Source organism: Mauremys reevesii, linkage group 2 (assembly GCF_016161935.1).
Source record: "Mauremys reevesii isolate NIE-2019 linkage group 2, ASM1616193v1, whole genome shotgun sequence".
In the NCBI taxonomy this organism is placed as follows: Eukaryota; Metazoa; Chordata; order Testudines; family Geoemydidae; genus Mauremys; species Mauremys reevesii.
The window spans coordinates 155,485,203-155,510,264 of NC_052624.1; the positions used below are offsets into that span (position 1 = coordinate 155,485,203).

The 25,062-nt window shown below is 52.1% G+C and overlaps 1 protein-coding gene across 5 annotated transcripts in view; it reads right to left on the reverse strand.

Moving 5' to 3' along the window:
• BMP1 (bone morphogenetic protein 1) overlaps positions 1 to 25,062 on the reverse strand; it is an 88,518-nt gene that overhangs the window by 14,001 nt on the left and 49,455 nt on the right. For all 5 annotated transcript variants that reach the window (XR_005594105.1, XM_039524767.1, XM_039524766.1 and 2 more), the window contains exons 5-12: positions 24,680 to 24,858; positions 24,350 to 24,455; positions 15,019 to 15,143; positions 8,797 to 8,912; positions 5,761 to 5,863; positions 3,921 to 4,037; positions 3,450 to 3,595; positions 228 to 423 (exon numbers count right to left, since the gene is read on the reverse strand). Coding sequence is in view for 4 of the 5 variants with exons in the window: in XM_039524767.1 (XP_039380701.1) it covers positions 228 to 423; positions 3,450 to 3,595; positions 3,921 to 4,037; positions 5,761 to 5,863; positions 8,797 to 8,912; positions 15,019 to 15,143; positions 24,350 to 24,455; positions 24,680 to 24,858 (1,088 nt within the window). In the remaining variant the exon portion in view is untranslated. The remainder of the gene's footprint in view (positions 1 to 227; positions 424 to 3,449; positions 3,596 to 3,920; positions 4,038 to 5,760; positions 5,864 to 8,796; positions 8,913 to 15,018; positions 15,144 to 24,349; positions 24,456 to 24,679; positions 24,859 to 25,062) is intronic.

Consider the following 25,062-nt stretch of genomic DNA (forward strand, 5'->3'; position numbering starts at 1 on the left):
CCTGGCAGCCCAAGGATAAAGGTTGGGATTTTAAAGCCAAAGAGCTTCCCCCAGCTCACAGGAGGGAACAGCTCAGCCTGCCCCTTTCCCGCTGGCAAGCACAGTCCATCCACCCCGGCACGCTGTGCCAAGCCCATCCCATACACCAGGAGGCTCAAAGAAAGGGTCCATTGCCACAGGAGCTCCAGATGCTGCCGGCAGAGGAGAGACGAAGGAGGTTCTGGTACCTTTGAAGAAGTTGACGGCAAAGCCAGCCTTGTTGATGGAGCCGTCCGAGACAAACTTCATCCACAGCTTGTTGGAAGTGCTCTTGATGTCGTCGGGCTTGTCGTAGCCGCAGTACCGGCCGATCAGGCTGCTCGACTCGCTGCTGCCGTCCCGGATCTCCAGGTAGTCGTAGGCACAGCTGTCGTGCCGCTCAATCTGGGACAGGGGGAGCAGGCAAGACAGCAGTTCACCAGAGGGCTCCCAAGGATCCCTCAGCTGCTCAGTGGCCTGACCAGCCAGATGGCAACTTCACCTGCTGAGCTTAACTCCCAAATCCAGTAGCAATGGCCAAAACCATTGTGCTTTCACTTGGCAGCTCTAGCTCCTTTCAACTAATGATCCCAAAGCAATTGAACAACAGCCCCAGCAGGCAGGGTCGGCACCAGGATTTTAAAATTTGGGAAACTGAGGCACGGAAGGCACTTGCCTAAGGTCACCCAGCAGGTCAGTGGCAGAGAAGGGAGTAAGACCTAGGCAACTGATTCAAAGGAGAAATGTTACAGGTTCAGTTAAGGTGCGAGCAATTTCATACCCCAGTACACAAACTCGACATGCAACCAGGCCTGAGAGGTATAGACCAGGTGTATGAGTGGGGGTCATGGTACTGCAGCTACACAATGGAAGTTGGGGATGCAGGGTTTGATTCTGCTTTCCCCTGAACCAGTTCTGTACTGGTCTGATCCTAATGCCTTCAGCAGTGATGCCTGATTTACACCACCGTGAAGGCATGAGCAAGCTCACGAGTGGTAGATAACGTGCACCTACGGGCATGTCTGTGCTAAGCATGGGAGGTGTCACTGCAGCCCGTGTACCTGGGCTAGCTTCCATCAAGCTAGCGCGCTAAAAACAGTGGTGAAGGCAGGGCCGCATGGACTAGCAGCCCAAATACAAGCCCTCCTTGGACCCCCGGTATGGATCCCCCTGCGTTGTTAAATCTCCACTGCTATTTTAGCAAGCGACCTCCATCAAAGCTACGCAGGGATGACGCACCCTGCTGCAGTCAGACCTCTCCACTGCGGCGTACATCGACCCTGAAAAGGCAAATGACGCTTGCCCAGGCGGAGCTGTTCCAAGGTGTGGATGAGGTGCAGTTATACAACTCACCACCCCCTTCGACTCTGACCACAAGCCCCTGCTGTCTTCCTACCGCTGTAGAGCTGAGCTGGGCAGAAACCCTCCAGCGGAACCGTTTACTGTCAGAAAATAACGATTCAACGGAATAGACACGTTTCGCTATTTCGTTATCAATATTTTGGATGAAAAATGATCTGCACATTTTGTTTCGATAAGGGCAAAGTGCTACATTTTGATTAATATCATATCAAGAGTCAAAATGCTTCCTTCAAAACCAAGCACTTTGACAAGGGCATTTTGATATTAGCACAAAACCATATTTTTTGAAATTTCATTTCGTGGGAATTTTTGGAAATTTTCACTTGTCAATGTGATTTCGGGCACAAGGAAATTTTGCAATTTCAGGATTTCCCAGGGGATGGATGTTCTGAGTTCTGACTGTCTCTGCAGTGAGCTTGCCAGTAGGTTTCTTGTTGCTAAGGAATGCTGTTTTAATGGGAAGAGCCAGCGGGTGACTCCGGATGAGTGCCGATGACTCAGTTTTGTGGCTTTGCTTACGGAGTGGAGGCATGTAGTGACTTCTGTGAGCCTGCCTTGTGTTGGGCAAGAGGAGGGGATGTGAAAAGAGAGGAGAGTGCGCGTTTGCTGCAGCCTAATGGGAATTGCTGTTAACATGAGTGAGGCGTGATCTAGGGCTCAAATTCTCAGTGCTTCCAAAGGGATTTAGAAGGGATTTAAACAGAGGATAGGGAATCAAGCATTCTGTGTTATAATCCCGACATTGACCTGCTGAGTGACCTCGGCCAAGTCACTTCCCCTCTCTGTGTCTCAGCTCTACCGTGGGTAAGATAGCAATACTTAACTCATATATGGGGCTTGTCCTTCAGGAAGCTTAAAAGGATCATTACACCTACATGGGGAAACTGAGGAATGGAGAAGGAAAGTGACTTGCCCAAGGTCACCCAGTATGTCACATCAGAGCCAGAAATAGAACTTTTAAGCCTAGCCCGATGCCCTATCTATTGGGCAATGCTGCCCCCTCACCCAGCAGCTGCAAGGATTAATTAATTAATGCTTCAGAGGCTGTCATAAACAGATAGTTAAGGGTTAATGTCTCTTTTACCTGTAAAGGGTTAAGAAGCTCAGTAAACCTGGCTGACTCCTGACCAAAGGACCAATAAGGGGACAAGATACTTTCAAATCTTGGTGGAGGGAAGTCTTTTGTTTGTGCTCTTTGTTTGGGGGTTGTTCGCTCTTGGGACTAAGAGGGACCAGACATCAATCCAGGCTCTCCAAATCTTTCTGAACCAGTCTCTCATGTTTCAAACTTGTAAGTAACAGCCAGGCAAGGCGTGTTAGTCTTATTTTTGTTTTCTCAACTTGTAAATGTTCCTTTTTGCGGAGAGGATTTTACCTCTGTTTGCTGTAACTTTGAACCTAAGGCTAGAGGGGGTTCCTCTGGGCTGTATGAATCTGATTACCCTGTAAAGTATTTTCCATCCTGATTTTACAGAGATAATTTTTATCTTTCTTTCTTTAATTAAAAGCTTTCTTTTTAAGAACCTGATTGATTTTTCCTTATGTTAAGATCCAAGGGGATTGGATCTGGACTCACCAGGAATTGGTGGGGGAAGGGAGAGGGGATGGTTAAATTCTCCTTGTGTTAAGATCCAAAGGGTTGGATTGGTGTTCACCAGGAACTTGGTGAAAAAGCCTCTCAAGGCTGCCCAGGGAGGGGAAGGTTTTGGGGGGACAGAAAGTGATCCAGACACTGAAATTTCTGGATGGTGGCAGTGTTACCAGATCTAAGCTAATAATTAAGCTTAGAAGTGTCCATGCATGTCCCCACATCTGTACCCTAAAGTTCAGAGTGGGGGAGGAACCTTGACAGAGGCGCTTTGGAATCTTTAGGCAAAAGGCTCTAGGGAAGTGTTGGGTGAAATCCCAAGAGGTGTTGGGCTCCTGCCAGCCTTAACAGGGCCAGAGAGAGTCCCAGAGGCTCAGCATGTCTCAGGATCTGGGCCACAGTGACCGTTAAGGTTCCATGGCCTGTCCCCATTGCCCTGCACGCACTCACAGTGCGGGCTGGACACTCGTGCTGCCCATACCTCGAATGACTGGAAGGTGAGCCCCACATGGAAGCCCTCAGAGATCGTGATCTTCCAGGTGCACACTTTGTTGGGGCGGTATTCATCCGGGTAATTCGGAGACTGGATGTGGCCGTTATCCTTCTTCATTTCTCCCCCGCAGATGGCTGCAAGAGAAGGTAACGCCAGCCTGGCTGTAAGCAGCGGCTCAGCCAGTGCATAGCAGGGTGACGCTTGCCTGGAGGAGAGGTGGTGCTGCTTCCAGGGCTGGCCCTAGCATTCTGGGGTGGCCCTTGGGGAGAAAGTTATCTGGAGGGCCTGGGACCAACCAGCCCATTCCCAGGAGAAGGCTTAGCACTGACAATCCTAATCAGCCCTCCCCAAAGAAAAGTAACCCTTGAGATACTGGGTGGAATCTCTCCCGCCTGGAGTCACCTCCCTCCCTGCACCAACATGAGCGACTCAGCCAGTCCCAGGGGTAGAACCCGGTACCTTCGTAGACAGCGAAGAACCCTTTGCCGACCCAGTTGCTGCTGCTGCGGAACTCAATCCAGAGGCGGCTGTCAGTGGAGATGATGGGCTCGGGGAGCTTATTCCCGCAGAACCTACCTGGAGAAGGACACGTGCTTTATTGGGTATCTCTCAATGGCATTTACTGCCAGCTGGCAGCGGCTCACGCCCTCTGCTCCCTGCACTGCAGTTGTGGAGCAAAACATTTGGCAAGGCAACATCACTTCCCAACAATACCTGATTGGCACTGGAACGTGGCCAGTTTTGGATGTGAAAATGGCCATTCTGTGGCAATTGCACAAACATCTGATGTTTCCAGGAGGGGGTGAAGTGGCCCAGAATGTAAGGATGTGGAATACTGGGGAACATTTATGTCATCATTGTCATAGAGATCAAGTTCTGGGGCTAGAGCAAGTTACCAGAAAGGTCTTCCCCTTTTGTTCCTGGGTAAGGAATTCTGCTGACCCCTGTGTTGGTAGGTTGAAAAAGGCTTGTGCAGCCATAAGTCTGAATCAGCCATTTTTAAAAGGTAACGTGAGCTAGTGGTTGAGCCGGGGACTAGCAATCAAGTAATTCCTGGGTTCTGTTCCCAGCATTGACTCGCTGTGTGACCCTTGGTGAGTCTTCGAGGGCCAGATTTTCCAAAGGAGTTTCGCTGAGGGAGGGCTGAGATCTTTGGAAAATCTGGCCCATCATATCTATCTGTGCCTCTGTTTCCCAAAATGGGGTGACTGACTCGCTTGCCTGCCAGATGGGCCATGCGAATTAGGTTAATCTGCTAATAGTCACATGCAGCGCTCACACATGCACGGGTCACTCCACTGAGGTCGATAGAGTTGCACTAGCTTCATTTGCAAAGCACTCGGAAGATGTGGGTGAACACGGGGGAGTGAATCGCCATCATTAGATGTTTATAAGAACAGGCTAGACAAACACCTGTCTGGGGTGATCTAGGTAGACTTAATCCTGCCTCGGCACTGGGGGATGGACTAGTTAGTGTTTCTCAACCTTTTTGATACCAGGGACCAGCTTGCTGCCTTCCTAAACTGTGTCAGGGAGATCTCAGGGACTGATGCCGGTCCCCAGACCAGTCGTTTATGAAACACTAGACTAGAAGATTCCTTGATGTTTAATAGGCAGCAGGTTTAAAATCAACAAAATGAAGTATTTTGTCACACAACACACAGTCAACCTGTGGAACTCCTTGCCAGAGGATGTTGTGAAGGCCAAGACTACAATAAGTTTCAAAAAAAGAACTAGATAAGTTCATGGAGGATAGGTCCATCAATGACTATTAGCCAGGATGGGCAGGGATGGTGTCCCTAGCCTCTGTTTGCCAGAAGCTGGGAATGAGTGACAGGGGATGGATCACTTGATGTTTGCTCTGTTGATTCCCTCTGGGGCACCTGGCATTGGCCCTGTCAGAAGACAAGTCACTGGGCTAGATGGACTTTTGGTCTGGCCCAGTGTGGCTGTTCTTATGTCCCTGCCAGTGTTATGTCCCTATGATTCTGTGGGTGAGTTTCTGATCTCACACTCATATCAATTGGGATTAACCCCATTTAAACCGGGTGAGTGAGAGGAAAACCAGGCTCAAGACACTGGTTATTCTGCCTACTCTGGCTGACAGCATGTGGATCGGTCAGCATCGCTGCGGAAAGTTCCTTGCCAAAAGCAAATAAAGCAGAGAAGGCGGGGAATGCGGGGAGGCAGAGCATCACTGGAGCTGGGAGTTAATGGTGGAGGAAAGGGTCATTAGAGGGACTGACTTCCAGCAGCACAGTGTAGCTTGGCCTGCCCGCCCAAGATTCTTGTTGGTTACCTCGCTGTGCGGCCTTTCTCCAGAATCCGTCTCTCACCTCCACGTAATCATACCAGCACAGCCGGCTTCGGTACAGATCCAGGGACGTGAAGTTCAGGATGATCTGAGAGGGAAAACAAGCAGAGATGAAACTCCCCCCATGGAGGGACCCTATGGTAACACACAGGCCAAGTGAGTGCCTTTTCCCCCTCTGATGGCTAGTCCATGACAGGATAATAGCCTACTACTGGTGCCAGCTCACAGAGTTACTCCTTTAGCTGATGTGGTATTAGTCTGTGCTGCAGTACTGAAGCTCCCAGGTTCAAATCCATCCAGAAGATCATTATGCCATTCCAGTCATCTTCCTCCAACAGGATTCAGGGGTGGGTGTGTGAACCCAAAAGCAGCAGTAGGGCTTTCCACTTGGCTTTCCACTAATCTCATCCTCTGCTCAACTAAAGTCTTTCATCCACCTCAGGTATCTATAGGGCTCCGGTAGCCACCGTGTCCAGATGCCACTTTGATCAAAGGCCTACACATTTCCAGAAGTGACTAGACACCCTACAGGGGGCCTGACTTGCAGAGGGGGATGCTCAGCATTGCCTGAAAACCACGGCCCATTCAGGCACTTCAAGTTGGGAAGCTATCAAGTGAGGTACCCCAGGATCACTAGTCACAGGCCCAAACTTCTGAAAGCAGAGCGTTTGCACTGCAGCTAGCCCAAGGCCCATCCGTTATTGTGATCACCCCAGGCAAGTATCATTGGGCGCTGCAACCGCTGGCTGAGGAAAGGTGTCAGTTAACACAGGGAAGTGTTCGCAGGAGGCCGTGCCCCCTGGGTTTAGCTTTGAACTTCAGGGTGGAATAAATGGCAGAAACTCGAAGGGAAGTCCCGCTGAAACAGCAGAGTTTCATTTGATTTTGAGGTGGGAACCGCAAGCATCCCAGGGTGTCAGAAAAGCAAAGCACCGGCCCTAGGTTCATGTGAACCTGGCCCAAGCTATGAGTCTGTAATGAAACCTCAACTCAGGCAATCGTGACTTTGCGTAAAGCTCTGCTGATTAACTCCTCCAGCTAGAAATGGGCCTAGACTGCAGAGCCTGGCTCCAGATCACAACTCAACCCAAGTGTGGGCATTGTCAGATCTGGGTCCTTCTCCAAAGTCTTGAAGGGCTCAGGGATGGATAGGTGCTTGCATTGAGAGATGCTAGCCAGAGGCACTAAATACGTAGAGCTGCTTAGCTGGGCTAGCTGCTAACTATGGAAAACCAAGAGAGCCGTCTGCTGGCATGATTCACGGGAAGAAAACAGCAAGGCCGGAGTGGGGGGATGGGGAACTTTAGCGTGGTCTGACTAAGAGGAATGGGGTAAAGTTGAACAAGAGGAGCAGTTAGAACTTGATCCAACACTCCTTGAACTCGTTGGGAGCCTTCCCAGTGACTTCAGCAGGCTCTGGATTGGGCCTTCAGGCAGATCATCGGAGGAAAAAGCTTCCCAAAGGAGAGATCTTTCCGAGTCCTTCTCCAGGCAAGTGCTGGGAGCCCCCCTGTACTTGGGACATTTCCAACGGGCTGGCCAGAGCCCCAGGGAATAGCCCTTGCCTCGGTGCTAACCCCCACTGGGGATGGCCCACAAGACCTTTTCCATCCCCAGCTGGCATGAACATCTGGCCATCCCATTAGTGGGCAGCACAGCAGGGCGGAATGGGAGGGTTGAACCACCGCGCCCGGCTACACAGGCCTCAGGGTAAAGGGGAGAACCAGGCTGTTTGAAGGGTAAGGTCCCTACTGCTTGTGACCCAAGTAGCAGGCTGGGTCCTGGCCCAAACCGCCCCTGTTCTCCGGTGACCCCCACTCTGGGGAGGAGCACTCGGACTCCCAGGAGGCACCAGCTGCTGGCTATTGACCTTCCCACTGCCCCTCCCACACAGGCAGGCACAGCCAAAGGCGAAGCAGCACATCAGTGTGATGTCCCGGCTCTGGGGCCCATACCCTTTCCTTGTAGGGGGATGGGCTCAGTGCTCTAATGATCATTATCTCTTTGTATTCCGATTACACCTGAGAGCCCCAGCCATCGACCAGGACCCCTCGGTGCCAGGCGCTTTACAGACACAGAACAAAGTGACAGTCCCTGCCCCAAAGAGTGAATGGCTCTGATGGCTCTAATGCAGTGATTCACACCTTTTCCGTTCCCTGACCCCCCACCTCCAAGCCAGGATCTAGCTGGGATCCCCTCCTATTGGCAGCATGGGAAGGGGAGGATAGTCCCAACCCCCCTGTTGAAGGCGCATGCTCTCCTGGCCTTTCCCATCCCTAACTGATCAGAGCCTGGTGACCCTGAAAGCATGAGACGGGAGGAGGGGGTAACATTCCAATGGGGCGCAGCAAAGGAGCGGTTCCCACTCCCGTTTCTGATCTCTGCCCTGTGCTCCATATCGAGACCCTTCCAGTGGATTCATGGTTATGCGGAGCCGCGCAGTGGAGCTTGGGGAGCGTGCAGTTAAATAGCTGCGGCTGTCAAGACAGTTCCCAGAACGTGGGATCCCAGCCAGAGTGGGGGCGCTGCCATAAGAAAGCAAACACCACATTGCGCGCTGGAAGCTGGAGCTGACCTGCCAATGGGAAAGGAGTGTGTGTGTGTGTGTGTGTGTGTGTGTGTGTGTGTGTGTGTGTGTGTGTGTGTGTGTGTGTGTGTGTGTGTGTGTGTCGGAAGGAACCACAACACAAGGGGCACAAAGGAGTGGAAGGAGAGGTGAAGATTTGTATGGCGTTACATCCAGTGCTCCACCAGGGGGGGCTACTGAGAAGAAGATTAAGTCGGGAGAAGGGAAAAGGGACAGACAGAGTGTGAAAGGCAGGAAGGGAAAAATGGGGAAGAAAGAGGAAGGAGAGCAAGGGGGGGGGGGGAGACAGAGAAAGGAATAGGGGACCAGGAAGAGGGAGGAACAAGAAAGAAAAGCACCACTCAACACCTGGATTTCCCTCATTTAATCCCTTCACCCCCAGCCCTTTGCAACTGTGCACGCCACCCCAGGCACTTTGGGGTGGACTCTGGTACCTTTTCTCCTGGGGTGACTGATATCCTCCAGACGCAGTGCACATGTGCAGGGTATCCGTTGGGGAACTCTGGGGAGGAGAAATTCCCCTGACTGTCCTGGAGGGTCTCTCCACAGACTGGGAACAAAACAGGAAAGGGCAGAGGGTTAAAAACCTCTGAGCAAAGCCACCCCAGCACCCAGCCAAATCATCGTGTCCCTCACAAGCAGCTCCAGAGCGGATCCCCCTTTCAACAGCAGGTTGGGTCAGAAGGAACAAATGCCCCTGTACTGCCTCCCACGCCCCCATAAATCTGCCAGGGCAGGGAGTGAGAGAGGCAGATGGATCAGGGGTAAGAAACATCCAAATCGGAGAGTTGAAAGAATTTTATTCCAGTCTTCCCCCAAGTCCAGCACAAGGGTAGGAAGACCCTGGACAGACAACATATCAGAGATTAAACTCTGGATCCAAGCTACTTGCTCCCCCTGTTACGAGGGTTAACGTGTCGCTAACCACTCCCTGCCCTCCCCAAAGCGGTGCCTTGAGTTTTCCATCTGCAACCCTCCCCCTGCCAGCTCTGCAAGCGTGAGCAGAAAGTATCTGGGCTGACTGACTTTTAGTGTCTCTCCTGGCTATAGTGGAGACACACGGGGACGTGTTACAGGTATGTATTCTCAAGGTGCACGATTAGCCAAGGCTTCTGAAAGGGGTTGTGACAGGAGGAGCTGTATGGCCGGGTGGGCAGGGGCGTCAGAACAATTTGTATAGTGCCGAGAGACATTGAATCAAACTGTAAACCCGGTATATGATGGAATCCACTTCAAGCCCAGGGGTGAGGCAGCACCCCCCAGCGCCCCTCGTTCCAGCACCTATGGAGAGGGCTGGGTACCACTAGCAGCAGCAGGTGGAATGAAGTGTCCACAGCTGCTAGGTTTGTATCAGGGAGGAAGAGCAGCAGTGGGATGAAGGCAGGAGCTAGAGTCTAGGTGCAGGAAGAGCTCCTGAATAATAGCTCGGTGCGACTGGGGGATGGTCACAGGGTTGAGTGTGGGGCTGTTTCTTGGGAAGGTTTATATGGATTGGGGTAGTGGTGGGGAACTAAAGCTGTAGGGAACCTTAGAAACCCCAGGGCCTGCTTGAACTCCCAGCGTTCTGACCAGTCCTGATGCAAAACCAGGTGAACCTCACACGTGCGCCAGGTATACCCCAAAGCTCTTTGCTCTTGCACTGCTGTTCCGGGGACTCCAACCTCCTTCTGTGGGCCCAGCAGCTCTGAAAAGTCTGGGCTTCTGACTCTGGAATGGGACTGGAGGTGCCTTTAGACCCGGAGCCCCATTCCGAGGGAGCACAGATCAAGGGAGGCAAGTGCCCATAGGAAATGGCTCAACGGACCACTAAAGTGCTGAAGGTGTGCTGGGGAGCTGTCCTGGGGACAAGGAGATGGTGCACTCTGCAGCCCTGGGAAGGGCTCCCACAGGACCATACGGCACAGCACAACGTGCTCCCAGTTACTGTACAGACAGAGAATTGGGCCAGGCTTGCCTCTCTGGACTGCCAGAGTGCATGCTCTGTCCCTTGGTAGTTCTCACGGACTCCAGCATCCCATCCAGAGGGAGGTTGTTGCCAGGGCTGGCTCCAGGCACCCGCTCAGCAAGCAGGTGCTTGGGGCGGCCAAGGGGAAGGGGCAGCATGTCGGGCTCTTCAGTGGCAATTCGGCAGCAGGTCCCTCAGTCCCTCTTGGAGGGAAGGACCTGCCGCCGAATTGCCACCGAAGAAGAAAGTGGCGCGGTGGAGCTGCCGCCGATCACAGCGGGTTTTTTGGGGTTTTTTTGCTGCTTGGGGTGGCAAAAACCCTGGAGCCGGTCCTGGTTGCTGCAAGATCTAAATGTAAAGTTCAAGGATGTTTGGATCAGGTTCAACAACCAGCGGCTTTCAAAGATCCCATCCCAAAAAAGATCCCTCACCCCACCCCAGGAAGCACATCGCAAAGGGGACAATTTATCCCCCTTACCCAGGCTGAATCACCTTGGCTGGGAGTTGGCCCTGCATTCCTGCAGAAGTTAGCACTTCCAAACCTGATGTTTAACACACACCCCCAACCCCTCTGGCCGTGTTGCTCCAAGGGAAATCTCCGTCTTTTGTCTCTGGGCTTTGCTTCTTGTCACCCAAGTAGCAGCACTGGCCTTTTAAAGATGCATCCCCCTCACCCCCCCAATCAAATCAATAGCCTGGACTGAAGCTCCCAAGTAGCCATGGAAACCCAACCTGGTGCCATGTTGCCACAGCAACTGAAGTCCCAACTTTAAGATGGAAAATTAAACCTTACAAGAGTTTTTGTGTCGGCCCCCAGCCCCCTCACTGAAGTCTCAGCCTTTCCAGCAGAGAACCATGGATTGAACGTTCTCCTATAAACAATTTCCCCTGCCTTTCAGCTCCAATAGCCACCAAGCCAGACCCTCAAACCCAGCCAGGGGCGAGCTGCATCCAAGTGCCAATTAAGGCTTTCCAGGAGCTGCATCTGCACTTATGCCCCCGTGGCAGCCCCACCTCATCAGGGCAGGAATCTCCCCCCCACACACCCTGCCACGCCATGCCGTGGCCAGCCAGCCAGCTTGGCCCAGGACAGGTTTACTACTTAGCACTATCTGGAGCTAGCCCAGCACTACCATCTGGAAGCCACATGATCTAGTTGGCTGTGGCGAAGCTCAGCGACGTTTCAGTACTGCTGTCCACGGGCCAATACATCCTTCCCCGCCTCCCTGAATGTGGAGCCAGCACTGGGGACTGTGTTGATGGAGCCAGATTAAAGGTGAAATGTAAAAGATAATTTCAGAATTGGGGTGTGAGCCTGTCCCTCCCGTGGAAAAAGGAGGCTTGGACTCTTTTTAATAATGATTTTCCCTGCTTGGTTTCTAACCTTAGAAATATCAGCAATTTCCACTCTTTTCTGCCCTGAGTTTGCTGGAGAACCTCTAGAAGGTCTCTTGGGTGTTCCCACTGCAAGAGCCAGGCAAAGTTGTTATATGTTTAACAAAGACTTCCTTCTCCAAGAGGCCAATTAGTCACTGGAGTTAAACAGGAACTAATGATAAACAAAGGGTAAAAAATCCATGTAAAAGGACAAAACTCCTGCAAAGCCAATGGAGACAATTTGGCACAAAAAGTTCTAAGGTCTTTGACTAAAAATCCCTTCTCCACACAATTGCCCAACTTGTGCTCTCCTCGCCTATGTGATGTCAGCGTGCAGGAGGCCAGACTAGAAGATCATAGTGGTCTCTTCTGACCTTAAAGTCTATGAGTCATAGTTCTCCCTAGTTCTCCAGTCCTCCATAGAGCCTTCCACTTGAGAGCGGACCCGAATTTCGATTTAAAGCAAAGAGACAAACAAACAGAAGAAGAGATGTCACTCCTCCTTACTTATGTGATTAATCAACAAAACAAAAACAAACCTCCTTTCAGGCTTCCTTCTCCATTATAAAGAAGCAAAAATAAGGCACGTCTCATGTTATGCCACTGTAAAAATTATCTCTAAGCAGCAGGGATTTCTGCAGGGTCTGCTCCTGTCCTGAGTCAGGGTCCATCTAGATTTCTGGATCTCAGTCTGTTATCTGTAGTGTACTTAGATATCACACACATTTGTAATGCCTCGGTCACCATAGCATCTACCATAGATGCCCTGTAAATACATTACCCATTTCTAGCACCTTCACCTGAGGATCCTAAAGCACTTCGCACACATTGATGAATTCAACCTTGCACTCCACTCCCCTCTGGCCCAAAGAGCGTGGTATTACCCTCATTTCATAGATGGGGAAACTGAGGCACAGATAAGTGGAATGACTTGCTCGAGCCCAGTCAGTGACAGAGGCAGGAATAGAACCCAGGTGCCCCGGCTCCTACACAGCACTGTTCTTTGGCTCACAGGGCCAGGTTCAGATCTCAGGCTGCACTGGGAGTAACTCCGCTGACTTTCCCTCTCTGTGCCTCGGCTCCCCATCTATACAATGGGGATCTCAGTTGTTCTTTTGTCTGTCTTGTCCATTTACACTGTGAGCACTTTGAGGCAGAGGCCATCTCTTATTATGTGTACATACAGCACCGAGTGCAATGAGGCAGCCAACTAGAACTTGTTAGGAGATTCAACGGTGTCAGCAAAATCGACTCATTCTCACTGACATTGCAAAACAATATTCCCATTACTGACCCCGTCGCCTCCACAGCCAGATGGGCCACGTGGTCACACCATGCACATCAGGAAAACCAGCTGGAAGATACTCGCTCTGATGCCTGCAGGAAGCCCCAGGGAAGACAGGAGACTGACAGCTGTTGGCCAGCCTGTCTTCTCCATCAACACCCTGTCAGCTGGGAGTAGGGGAAGCTGGTGAGGCAATTGTCACAAGGCGTGTGTCTCCATGGCTATTTTTCGTGGGTGGCACTCCAGAGCCCCATTCTGTTTGCCTGACACTTGCTTTGGTTCTTCGTAACATCCTCTGCTTGCAGCAACCCGCAAGGCACAAGGGGGAAGGTTTATAACAAAGCTTGCTGACCTCTCTTAGGTGGGCTCCAGAGAAAGCATCAGAAAGGGCCCATCTAGAGCTCAGGAAACTCAGCAGATTTTTATCATCTTTATTTTCATTCTGTTTTGACTGTATTTAGGGGAAATGGAGTGGTCCCAGAAGTGATCAGCACCAATTAGAGCCAGGCAAAATGAGGGTGGGATGCAAGTTCCCCACACGCAACTCTGCCGGAGCACCTCAATCCTGTCCCACTGCACCTATTGCTATTCCAGCTCTGGGCTACCCACCCCACCTCCGTCAATGCACCTCAATCCTGACCCTGCTATCTGAGCCCCATGCTCTCTACACCCTCAAGCTCCCCCTCTGCTGCACCACCCCCTATTCCCTGGCACTGACTCATCATTCCCTTCAGAAACGCTCCCACTGCCATCACTGAACTCCTTGGTGGAAAAACAAGCCCATTCTGTTTACAAGCCTTTGACCTCTCTGTGAACACAGAGGGTGAGTGAGGCCAGTTGTCTGGGATCTCCAGGCCTGACAAGGACTCAGGAGTCAAATGGGAACCAGAAGTTTCACACACTCCCGGCTCTTCTCTTGACTACTTGTCCCTGCCTTCCTTCCTGACATCTGTTTAATTGTTGGCACCAGAGTCGGGGATGGCTGGACGGTCTCCAAAGCCTTGGTGAAGATGGGAGCTGTCGGTCCAGACTGGGCTCTCAGGCCTGGGTTATGTCATGCTATTCCCATTCATAAAGCAGTGGGAAGCGGTCAGATCAGAGCATGTCGTCAGAACCCGGGGGACATAACATACAAGGGAGGGGTTGGGACATCAGGCTCAGTTTACTCCAGCTGGTGTTACCAAATCGGAGGCTGTGATTCCATTCCCAGTGGAACTCCCTACGGGTCACTGACTCATTCTCTGCCCTCTAAACTCCTTTCTGAGTCGTCCTTAGCAAAGATTTTACATTCATGCAGCTAGGAGCCAAACAAAATAGGTGTGTGGCTCAGCTAGAATAAAATACACTACAGATCTATAAAGAATGGTGCCACATTCTGATTGCAGTCACAGCAGTGTGTATTTGAGCTGGGCTTTGTTTTTTTTTTAAATTTCTCTCTCGCTCGCTATTTATTTATTTCCCTGGTTTTATTATTTATTTTTCTTTGAAGTTATGTCAAAAAAATTTTTTAAAGGTAAAAAATTAGTCACTCCATGGTTGATTGAAAACCAGGGAGAATTGGTGAAAAAAATTGTCAATTTTTTTGGTCAAAAATTTGAAATTCTGATTTTTTTGGTGGAAATTTCAAAATTTGAACAATTTCAACTGGAAGGGTTATGTGGTTAAGATTTCCTGGGGTCTAATGTTCAATTTCTGCCTCTGCAATGGACTCCCTGGGTGATCTCGCTGTGCCTCAGTTTCCCCTCTGTAAAATGGAGATAATCCCCCATTTTCCTACTCTTTGTCTGCCTCCTCTATTTAGACTGCAAGCTTTTCAGGGCAGGCACTGTCCCTGACTTATGTGTATGTACAGCACCTAGCACAACAGGGCCCCAAACTCAACTGGGATATTGGATGCGACTGTAATACCAGTAATAATAATACTGTGTCAGGTCAGGCTAGTGTAGCTGGTTTCTACGTTGCCCTTTTCCCCTTGATCCCAGCAGGCAGATGTATGTTCTGCACCTACCCTACCCCCACCTTGGATACTGAGTAGCCAGTGGCTCTTACCTGGACATCTGTAAAGCTTGCGTGCCTGGTCTATGTCCCCTTTGCTCAGCCGAGTCCGCTGGCCGATGTGGGGCACCACCCCGTTCACATTGTATTTGGGCTTGATGGTGTCAAGGAAAACCCCCCTGGAACAAGAGCAGAGATGGGTGAGGGGAATGGATGACACCAGCTACTCAGCTCCCCTAGGGCCTCCATAGCAAAGCGGCACCTGCAGCAGAAATTCACATTTCATGGGCTCCATGCAGGGCTCTCCTGCTGCCCAAACTGGCTGCAGAGCAGGGAAGGCTCCTGCCCTCCTCTCTGAGCATGCTGCCTCGGTAGCACACCCAGGCCCAGTCTGAGAGCCTAAGTGAGGCTCGGTGGGCATGCCAGAGTCCAGGTCCGCTCATGTCTAAGCTGTATGCGGTCACAGCAAACCCCACTCACGGTGTTTGGAGAGAGGCGGGAGTCAATGGAGTTATCCCAGAGACGAACATGGCCCAGACCCCGACTGGCCACACAGTCAAAGAAGGTGCCACAAAAATTCAGCCCTATTATTTCCTGGAATGACTGGCGGAGTGAAGGGGGGAGAAGTACACCAATCGCCCGCTCAGGAGACAGTGCAGCTTCATTGTGGGAGATTTTAGGACCAAGTGGGTGGAAGAGAAAAGGTAGATGGAGAAGCAGATGGGAAGGAAAAGCACCGAGGAAGGCGAGAGGAGCAGAACTCATACCACAGGATCATACAGTAATGGTCCCAAAGGCTGCAGGGAAACCACACCAGCACTGTTACTATGGTACTATTAGTAGTGCAGTATTACAAGTAGCATTGCGTATTAGAGCTAGGATTAGAAGTGGTAATAGCAGCATTAATACTCCTATCAATAGTATTGAAAACTATCTTAGAAATGTTAAGTAGTATTATTACATTTGTATTATTAGTCCTAGCAGGAGCATTTGGTAGTTGTTTTTCTACAACTATTCTCAGTAGTGTTGCAACTTATCAGTAGTAGTCACAGAACTGGCTAAGCAGCAGTTCTGCAGAAAAGGACCCAGAGATTACAGTGGACAAGAAGCTGGATATGAGTCAGCAGTGCACCCTTGTTGCCAAGAAGGCTAATGGCATATTGGGCTGTATTAGTAGGAGCATTGCCAGCAGATTGAGGGAAGTGATTATTCCCTTCTATTCGGCACTGGTGAGGCCACATCTGGAGTATTGCATCTAGTTTTGGTCCCCCCACTACAGAAGGGATGTGGACAAATTGGAGAGAGTCCAGTGGAGGGCAACAAAAATGATCAGGGGCACATGACTTACGAGGAGAGGCTGAGGGAACTGGGGTTATTTAGTCTCCAGAAGAGAAGGGTGGGGGGGATTTGATAGCAGCCTTCAATTACCTGAAGGAGGGTTCCAAAAAGGATGGAGCTCGGCTGTTCTCAGTGGTGGCAGATGACCCAACAAGGAGCAATGGTCTCAAGTTATAGTGGGGGAGGTCTAGGTTGGATATTAGGAAATATTATTTCACTAGGATGGCGATGAAGCACTGGGATGGGTTTCCTAGGGAGGTGGTGGAATCTCCATCCTTAGAGATTTTTAAGGCCCGACTTAACAAAGCCCTGGCTGGGATGATTTAGTGGGTGTTGGTCCTGCTTTGAGCAGGGGGTTGGACTAGATGACCTCCTGAGATCTCTTCCAACCCTAATATTCTATGATTCTATGAATAGCAGTATTAATATTATAGCACCGTAGTGCTATACATCCTATTAGCATTGCTATGGTCAGCAGTATCGTCAGTTATCGGTAGCATTAGTACCAGCCATGGCATTGCTACGGTCAGCAGTATCATCGGTTATCAACCAGAGGGAAGTTTGCTTTGACACCAGCCCCTTGATGGAGCTGGGGCACAGGGCCGGCTCCAGGGTTTTTACCGCCCCAAGCAGCAAAAAAGCCGTGACCGCAATCTGCAGCTCTACCGCCACCACTTCAGTCTTCGGTGGCAATTTGGCGGCTGGTCCTTTGCTCCGAGAGGGAGTGAGGGACCTGCCGCTGAAGACCCGGACATGCTGCCCCTCACCGTTGGCTGCCCCAAGCAGCTGCTTGCTGGGCTGGTGCCTGGAGCCGGCCCTGCTGGGGCAGCAGCTCAGGGGGCAGGATGGGGACAATTCTGGAGGAGCTGCACTGCTTTGGTCCAGGCCGACAGGAGACCATAAGAAACACATAACTTTAAATCAGACATCCCGGGTAACAATCACAAGTGTGTGGGGAAAGGTGCTGAGGGGAGGGGGCTGAAATTGAAGCAGGAGGAGTGTAATGGGCAGCAGCAGCACTCCTAGGTGAGCGCAGCTGGGGGGGCGAGTCTGGCCTGGCTTGTGGGGACCACATCAGGGCAGCTGGGTCGGAGCTCTCTAATACATGGGCTTGCTTCCTCCCCTGGGACCGTGTGTGGGTGTCACACACCACGCCCCAGGAAGAGTGGCATAGCTGTAAAGTTCCAAGCGGACGTCAGCTCTGTTCTAGGGAAAAAAAGGGGCAAGCTGCTAAAAACAGCTCACACGCCCCTGTAATTAAAGTGCTTCTTGGATATGTGAAGGAAAGTGAGTCAAACAGGCCGGAAGCCCGAACCGACGGAAGAACAGGATTGCATGCAGCTGGTGGGGGGACAGGGGCAGCTAACTCATCTGCCAGTCAGAGACTGAGACCTGGGGTGCAGTGGGAGCAGCAGGGCTGGGGTGGGGTTGTGCAATCTCCCAATTAGGGTGAGTCTTGTTAGGGGAATGTGGTCTAATGGTTAGAGCAGAGGGGGTTTGGAGCTAGGACTCCTGGGTTCTAACCCTATCTCTGGGAGGGGAGTGGGGTCTAGTGGTGAGAGCAGAGGGGGTCCTGCATTCTAGTTTCATCTGCGACGCTGCTTACATGAAGTATGTGCCTTTGGAGTGACCCGATGCATAATCCTGACCAGCCAGCAGCAGCTGTACAGAACAGGGCAGCTCCCCATGGCCCTTCGCCATTTCACAACCAAACGTGAAAATACACCAAAATGTAAACAAGGGTGCGGATCTGTCATGAAAGCCAGCCACCAGCAAGCAGGGCAGCCAAGACATGCTGGGAGAACCTCCAGGGGGAGCAGGGGGGGTGGGGCAAGCTTTTGTCGTCACCGGAGACCGAAACCACCGGAGGAGTGCCCTGAAGGGAGAGTGGAGAGGGATTGCTCATGGGCCAGGCTGTGGTCTGAGGGCATTATCCCACCTCTGCTCTGAGCTCATCCCACAAACAGGAGCGGGTCAGGGAAGCAGCTTCACTCCCCATCACCAAGGCGGACGGCAGGATGCCAGCTGGGAAGCCCCTTGTCTCGCATACCATCTAATCCAACTGCTCTCCAGGAAGAAGACAGGATCTTCCCCACAGACACACCATCCCGGAGGGCAAGGCTCCTGCACTTAGCTTTCCTGGAGGGCCTCCCCCAGGGCCCAAACCAAAGAGATGAACACCCCCACATTCTGATACGCCAGTGCACCTGATACTGGGGCAACAGCAGTTTCCCCAGCAACTTTAACGGGAGCAGGATCAGGCCCAAAGTGTATTGCAGACACAGCATTGGCCCATCCTATGCCCTGTGCTTTGGCGTCTATATTTCTTGCCTCTTCTCAGAAGCAACTCAACAGGGAGCAAATTCCATGGTGCCCACAGGCTGCTAGGTAGGCTAAAGCCAGTCAGAGAGAAAGAGAGAATAAAACAGGGCAAGGAAAAGGAGGAGAGAAAACGAGTGAGAATGTGTGTGGAAGAGGAACAGAAGACCTGTCTACACAGGGAACTTACAGAAGCAAAGCTCCGTCTCTCAGGGATGTGAAAAATCCACACTTCTGAGAGATGTGGCCAGTGTTTCCTCTAATTTTTTATGTCCACGGGCAGGATGAATTTTGTTGTGTGCACCAATATGGAGGTGATGTGTGTCATGACCCTGTGTGACACAGCACCTCCATATTAGTGCACACAACAAAATTCATGTGGTGGGGGTGGGGCCAAAGGGTTCGGCGTGTGGGAGGGGGCTCAGGGCTGGGGCAGAGGATTGGGGTTCGGGGGGGGACGGGGGAGGACTCTGGCTGGGGGTGCAGGCTCGGGGGTGGGGCGGGGGATGAGGGGTTCCTGGTGCAGGAGGGGGCTCAGGGCTGGGGCAGAGGGTTGGGGGGATGAGGGCTCTGACTGGGGGTACAGGCTCAGGGCCAGGGATGAGGGGTTTGGCGTGCAGGAGGGGGCTCAGGGCTGGGGCACAGGGTTGGGGTGTGGGCTCTGGGGTGGGGCCGGGGATGAGGGATTTGGGCTGCAGGCTGCCCAGGGGCTGCGGTGGGGAGAGAGAACTCCCCTCTGCCCCCTTTTGCCACAGCAGCTCGGGGCTAGGGGAGAGGTGCACCTCTCCCCAGTTGCGGCAGCTCTGACGTGGCTGGGCCGGGCCATGGGAGGGGCTCCTTTTCCCTGGCTGGGGCTCAATAGGCGGCCGCACAGCTTAGAGGGAACTTAGGATGTGGCTATACTGACCTAACCATGGGGCAGATGGCGTTAGGTTGACGGAAGAATTCCTCCGTTTATCTAGCTGCTGCCTCTTAGGGAGCCGGGTTACTACAGTGATGGGGAAACCGCTCCCATCGCTGTCATTAATCCACCTCTCCAAGAGGTCGGTGTAACTTGAGGGTATGGCTTTTTCACACCCCGACCCATGTCATCGTTAAAGCGACCTCCTTTTCCAGTGCAGACCAGGCCTGACGCACTGTGGCAGTGTAGACATACCCCGAGAGAGAGAAAATGAAAGAATGAGAGGAAGAGGGAATGGAGGAAAATGAAGAAGAATGAGAACCAGGCGCTGAGACAGAGAGCGGCTGTGCAAGCAGCTTGGGCTCTCTCTCCCCCCACGGGTCAGGACTCTGCCATTAATGAATGGAATCTTTCCCTGCTCCTGTTTCCATATGGACGTGTTTAAATCTGGAAGGGGGAGCATGTGGGGAGAAGGGGAGGGGGAGGGGGGGCTTTTATTTCTCGATAGTTTCCATCCTGTCATCTTGAGTGATCTGCAGGCATGCTTTCCTGGCCCGTGGAGTTATTGTTACACTTTTCACCCAGTTGGCAGGGACCCTCATCTGGCAGCCAGGGCAAAGACGGGAGAGGCAATGGAATTTAAAAGAGCAACACAAGGCAAGGCAGATGGGACATTCTCTACCAGCAGCAGCAGCACCACCACCATGTGCGGCAAATCATCCTAGAGGATGCTCCATGTCCAGCCTTTTTCCTCCTCAAAAGGCTTTGGCTGGAGATGGAAAATAAGTGATGAAATTTCAGGGCCGGCTCTGCAGTGAGTAACCATGGCGCGAGTTGCCAATGATCCTGGGAATATGAATCATGAGGGAGCAGCCCAAGCGTCTGTCCCATATCGAGCCTCCAGGGCCCAGCTTTCACGAAAAAAAAATGTGCCGAGCAACTGTGATTATGCAAAGTTCTTGATGGAGGGCCAGGACCTCTCGGCACTCAAGGCTGCTGTGGCTCTGCAGATGTCACTTCACCCAGTGATGGGCAGATGTCCAGCTTCCCAGATCAGCAGGACACTGTTCAAAAGCTTCCCCTCCTTCAGGGTGCCTGAAGGCTTGGTGTCTAACTGGTGGAGAATTCTGCAGAATTCACCTGGAATTTCCATCCTCTCCTGGTTAAGAGAAGATGGATGCGTGCATCCCCCACTGCCCTGAATTGGAGCTGAGAGTCCTCGACACCTCTGCAAAGAGGGGTCCCGAGTTGGGCACCCAAAGACAAAGGCACCTCAAATTATTATGGTAGCACCTAGAGATTGGGGCACCATTGAGAGGAGTTTACAACCCAAATCAGAAAAGGAAGGTGCGACAGAGAGGTGAAGTGACTTGCCCAAGGTCACCCGGTCTGCCAGAGCTGGAATAGAGCCAAGACCCCTCCCATTGGTTCAGGCTGCCCCAGCTAGTGACTTTTGAAAACGTGAGCCAGTAGGACCAAGGTGCTTAGTTTGGACGCTGCGGGCTCTGATTCAGCAAAGTACTTAAGCACCTGCCCAGCTTTATGCACCCGGGTAGTCCTGCTGACGTCACTGCAACAGACTGGACACATGCTTCTGCATCTGCTGAATGGGGGCCTGAGCCTGGCTGGTCTCACTGAATCTGCTGACACCCAGCAGTGGAAGGGAGCCCCCATACTAACTCAGGCCTGACTCTGTGTATCTGGACCCCTGTCCTGTTATACTCCATGGTAAGTAGCCAGAGGGACCTGCCTCCATTACAGATAACAGGTGGTTTGGGTAGGTTTGGTTCATGCCATCTGGGGAACATTGTGTGTCTCTTACGAAAGCAAGACCCAGCAGCACGTCCCAGGCAGCGTGGATGAAGCTGGCAATAGTACCGGCTGAAACACGCCAGGCAGCAACACAAACACAGAGCAACGAGAAACTGCACCAGCTGCACCTTCGTAGCCTGCAGTGACACGCGTCTGCAAAGCGCACACTGACGGGCTCGGCCGAAAGGAATTCACAACCTGGGATTCACCTGCTGAGCCAACCTCCCCGGGGAAAAGACTAACAAGCCCAACAGCAGCAACAAAAGGAGGGATAATCTGGAGCCCACAGGCTCAGCAGAGGACATCGTCAGCTCATAGCATGTAAGGACACAACCCGCTGGGAGGTGGGCTGCAGCGCAGTGCAGTCAGGCTGCGGCGGCAAATCCAGATGTGGTGCCACTGGCTCGCTCTCAGCGATCCGTGAGATACAGTAATTAGCGATTTGTATTTTCAAAGCCCTTTCCCTGGCTGCGGCTGTGCCAGAAGGTGAACTTCTCCTAAGGGGATTTCTCATGCACTTAATCAAGATTCAAACACGGCTTGCTGCAAGTGAGAATACATTCTGTGCATCTCTCTCTCTCTGCTCCAATGCACCTCGGAGGAGACCCCAGCTTTGCGATCACAGAGGGGATAGGGAGAATCATTCATGGACATGGGAGATGGGATGAGATACACCTGACTTGCAGAAACTGGGGCTGAAGAGCAGGAAACATTTGGTAATGAGGAAGAGCCTCATGAGTTTGAAACATTGAAACCCAGATGGGACAAAACCCTGGAGAATATACAGCAGGGAACAATCCTGCATTGGCAAGGGCAGAAGACACAGGAGAAGCCTCAATACTACAGCTAAATGGTTATCTTAGAGCTGGGTATCATTATTAAATACTGCTTTTTGATTTCTCCTTCCTTCCTCCCTCTCTCCCCCCATGCTAGTACCTAGGCACCCTATTATATGGCTTTCCACAGTGGCTGTGGATGAGGAATTACTGAATCAGGGATGAAGAAGGGAAGCGTGGGAGGCAGGTGTGCACAGCCTGGGAGAGCATAGCCTTCCCCCCCCCGGACAATGAGGGGTTTTCCAGGCCCAGTGCTGCACTTCCCCTGCCTTTCTAAGGTAAACACTCAACTCCTACTCCTGACTCCTCGGAGGCAACTGGCCATGGCCAGCCCTTGTAAGTGCTGCCAGGACTATTTTGACAGAGTAGTTGTTTGCTTGGGCCTGCCTTGGGATGGGCTTTTACTGGAGTATTAGCTCAGGCTGATTCAGGAGCTGCTCTCAAATGACCCTCTGGCACAGCCCCCTGAAGGACGCTGCCTCCACATGGGACCTCGAGCAGGATGTGCCTTGAGATTCTGGAGGAATGTCCCAGAGGCACCGATTATTTTTCCTCTCCTTCTCAGTGCCCTTGGCTGCAGGCTTCCCTGCTAGAGGCTGCACCTCCCAACCCATTTCCCCACCTCTTCTGCCATCAGTGGACTTCCTGCCGGGTGACCAAGGTGGCTGCTTCAGGCCGCTCTCCGTCTCCCCTCTGGCCACTGCATGCTGTCAGTGGCCCCGACTGCCTAATCCAAGCCAGGACTTGTGGGAGAGCTTGTGTGGGGACACTGGGCAGCGCCGGCTGGGAAGCGAGAGACCTGTAGGGTCTGTCTGTGCCCAGCTGCCTTAGGAGAGTACCCTCCTGGCTTTCCCTCAGAGGGGGGAGATGGTGAACCTCCCTAGAGCCATAGCAGGCTCATCACCTGGCACACACGGACAAGGGATCCCTCCCTAACATCAGTGGAGTGATGCCAGTAATGAAATGGGCTTAGGGGTCTAATTCTGCAGCTTCTCAGGAGCTGCTCACCTGAAGAAGCCTGAGTCAAGGAATTTTCTCTGCCTCCTCCTGCGAATTCCCTCCCTATTACATGCCCTGGCTTCTTTAACCCCCATCCCCAAAGAAAGGCATCTGGTTCCCTCAGGCCTCTTCCCAGGGCAGAAGGGACAATTATCCTAGTCTGACCTGGCCAACAAGCCAGCAGAGAGCGCCCAGCTGGGAATCTCATCCTAGCCTGTATGCCTCACGCAGAGGGTGAGGCTCATCCCTGTGGCAGGTCCACAGGGTATCAAAGAGGGCTCGGGCTCAAGGCGTGGCTTTCACAAAGAAGCTACAGTAGGAGAGGCCAGGCCTAGACAAATTGGAGGATTGGGCCAAAAGAAATCTGATGAGGTTCAACAAGGACAAGTGCAGAGTCCTGCACTTAGGACGGAAGAATCCCATGCACTGCTACAGATTAGCGACCGAATGGCTAGGCAGCAGTTCTGCAGAAAAGGACCTAGGGGTTACAGTGGACGAGAAGCTGGATATGAGTCAACAGCATTTTGGGCTGTATAAGTAGGGGAATTGCCAGCAGATCGAGGGACGTGATCATTCCCCTCTATTTGACATTGGTGAGGCCTCATCTGGAGTACTGTTTTCCAGTTTTGGGCCCCACACTACAAGGAGGATGTGGAAAAATTAGAAAGAGTCCAGCGGAGGGCAACAAAAATTATTAGGGGGGCTGAAGCACATGACTTATGCACATGAGGAGAGGCTGAGGGAACTGGGATTGTTTAGTCTGCAGAAGAGAAGAGTGAGGGGGGATTTGATAGCTGCTTTCAACTACTTGAAAGGGGGTTCCAAAGAGGATGGATCTAGACTGTTCTCAGTGGTACCAGATGACAGAACAAGTAGCAATGGTCTCAAGTTGCAGTGGGGGAGGTTTAGGTTGGATATTAGGAAAAACTTTTTCACTAGCAGGGTGGTGAAACACTGGAATGGGTTACCTAGGGAGGTGGTGGAATCTCCATCCTTAGAGTTTTTAAGGTCAGGCTTGACAAAGCCCTGGCTGGGATGATTTAATTGGGGATTGGTCCTGCTTTGAGCAGGGGGTTGGACTAGATGATCTCCTGAGGTCCCTTCCAACCCTGATATTCTATGATTCTATGTGCACGTGGGCTGAGCAAGTGACTGAAGCAACATCTCCTTGGACTCTTACCTGGAGAAGGTGTTCCTGGCATAGTGCATGATGCTGTCGAAATCATACGTCTCGCCCAGGGACTCCACCTCTTCGGGCTCCATCTTCAAGAAGTTATACTCCTGCCCTGCGGAAACCGGGGGAGACAGAGGCATGAATAAAGCAAGGGAGGCAACAGCCGGTGGGGAAGGGCTTGGGAACTTGGATAAGCCACGAGCATGGGCTGATTACTGCCAGCTACTTCCCAGTCCCATCCTTAAGGGTGCCGGGCGTGGAACAGAAGGGAAGGGGAGGATAGACAAAGAGGGAAGTGGAGAGGAGTGTAGAAGAGAGGAGTGCAGGGGCCTTTACCTGGTTGGATATTCTCCCGGACGATGGACACATGGTCATCCCGGTCTGGGCGCGTGTGCTCGTGCCAGAAGCCGATGACGTGACCCAGCTCATGAACCACGATGCCGAACTTGTCACAGTTTTTGCCAATGGAGATGGCCTGGGGTCCCCCTCCTCTGTGGCCCACATAGGAGCAGCACCTGGGGTAGGTGGGGAGGAGGAATAAGCACCCCATCGAACCCCATGCGTAGCAGGAATGAGATCAGCCAGCCAATCAGCAACTCTCCTTAACTCTTCGATCACTGCCATTTCCGAGGGCAGGGCTCAGGAAGAGGTGCTGATATGCCAGTCTCCAAGGGGTTAATGGCCTTAAAGCTATGCACTTCCCCTGGCGCTAAGTGGAC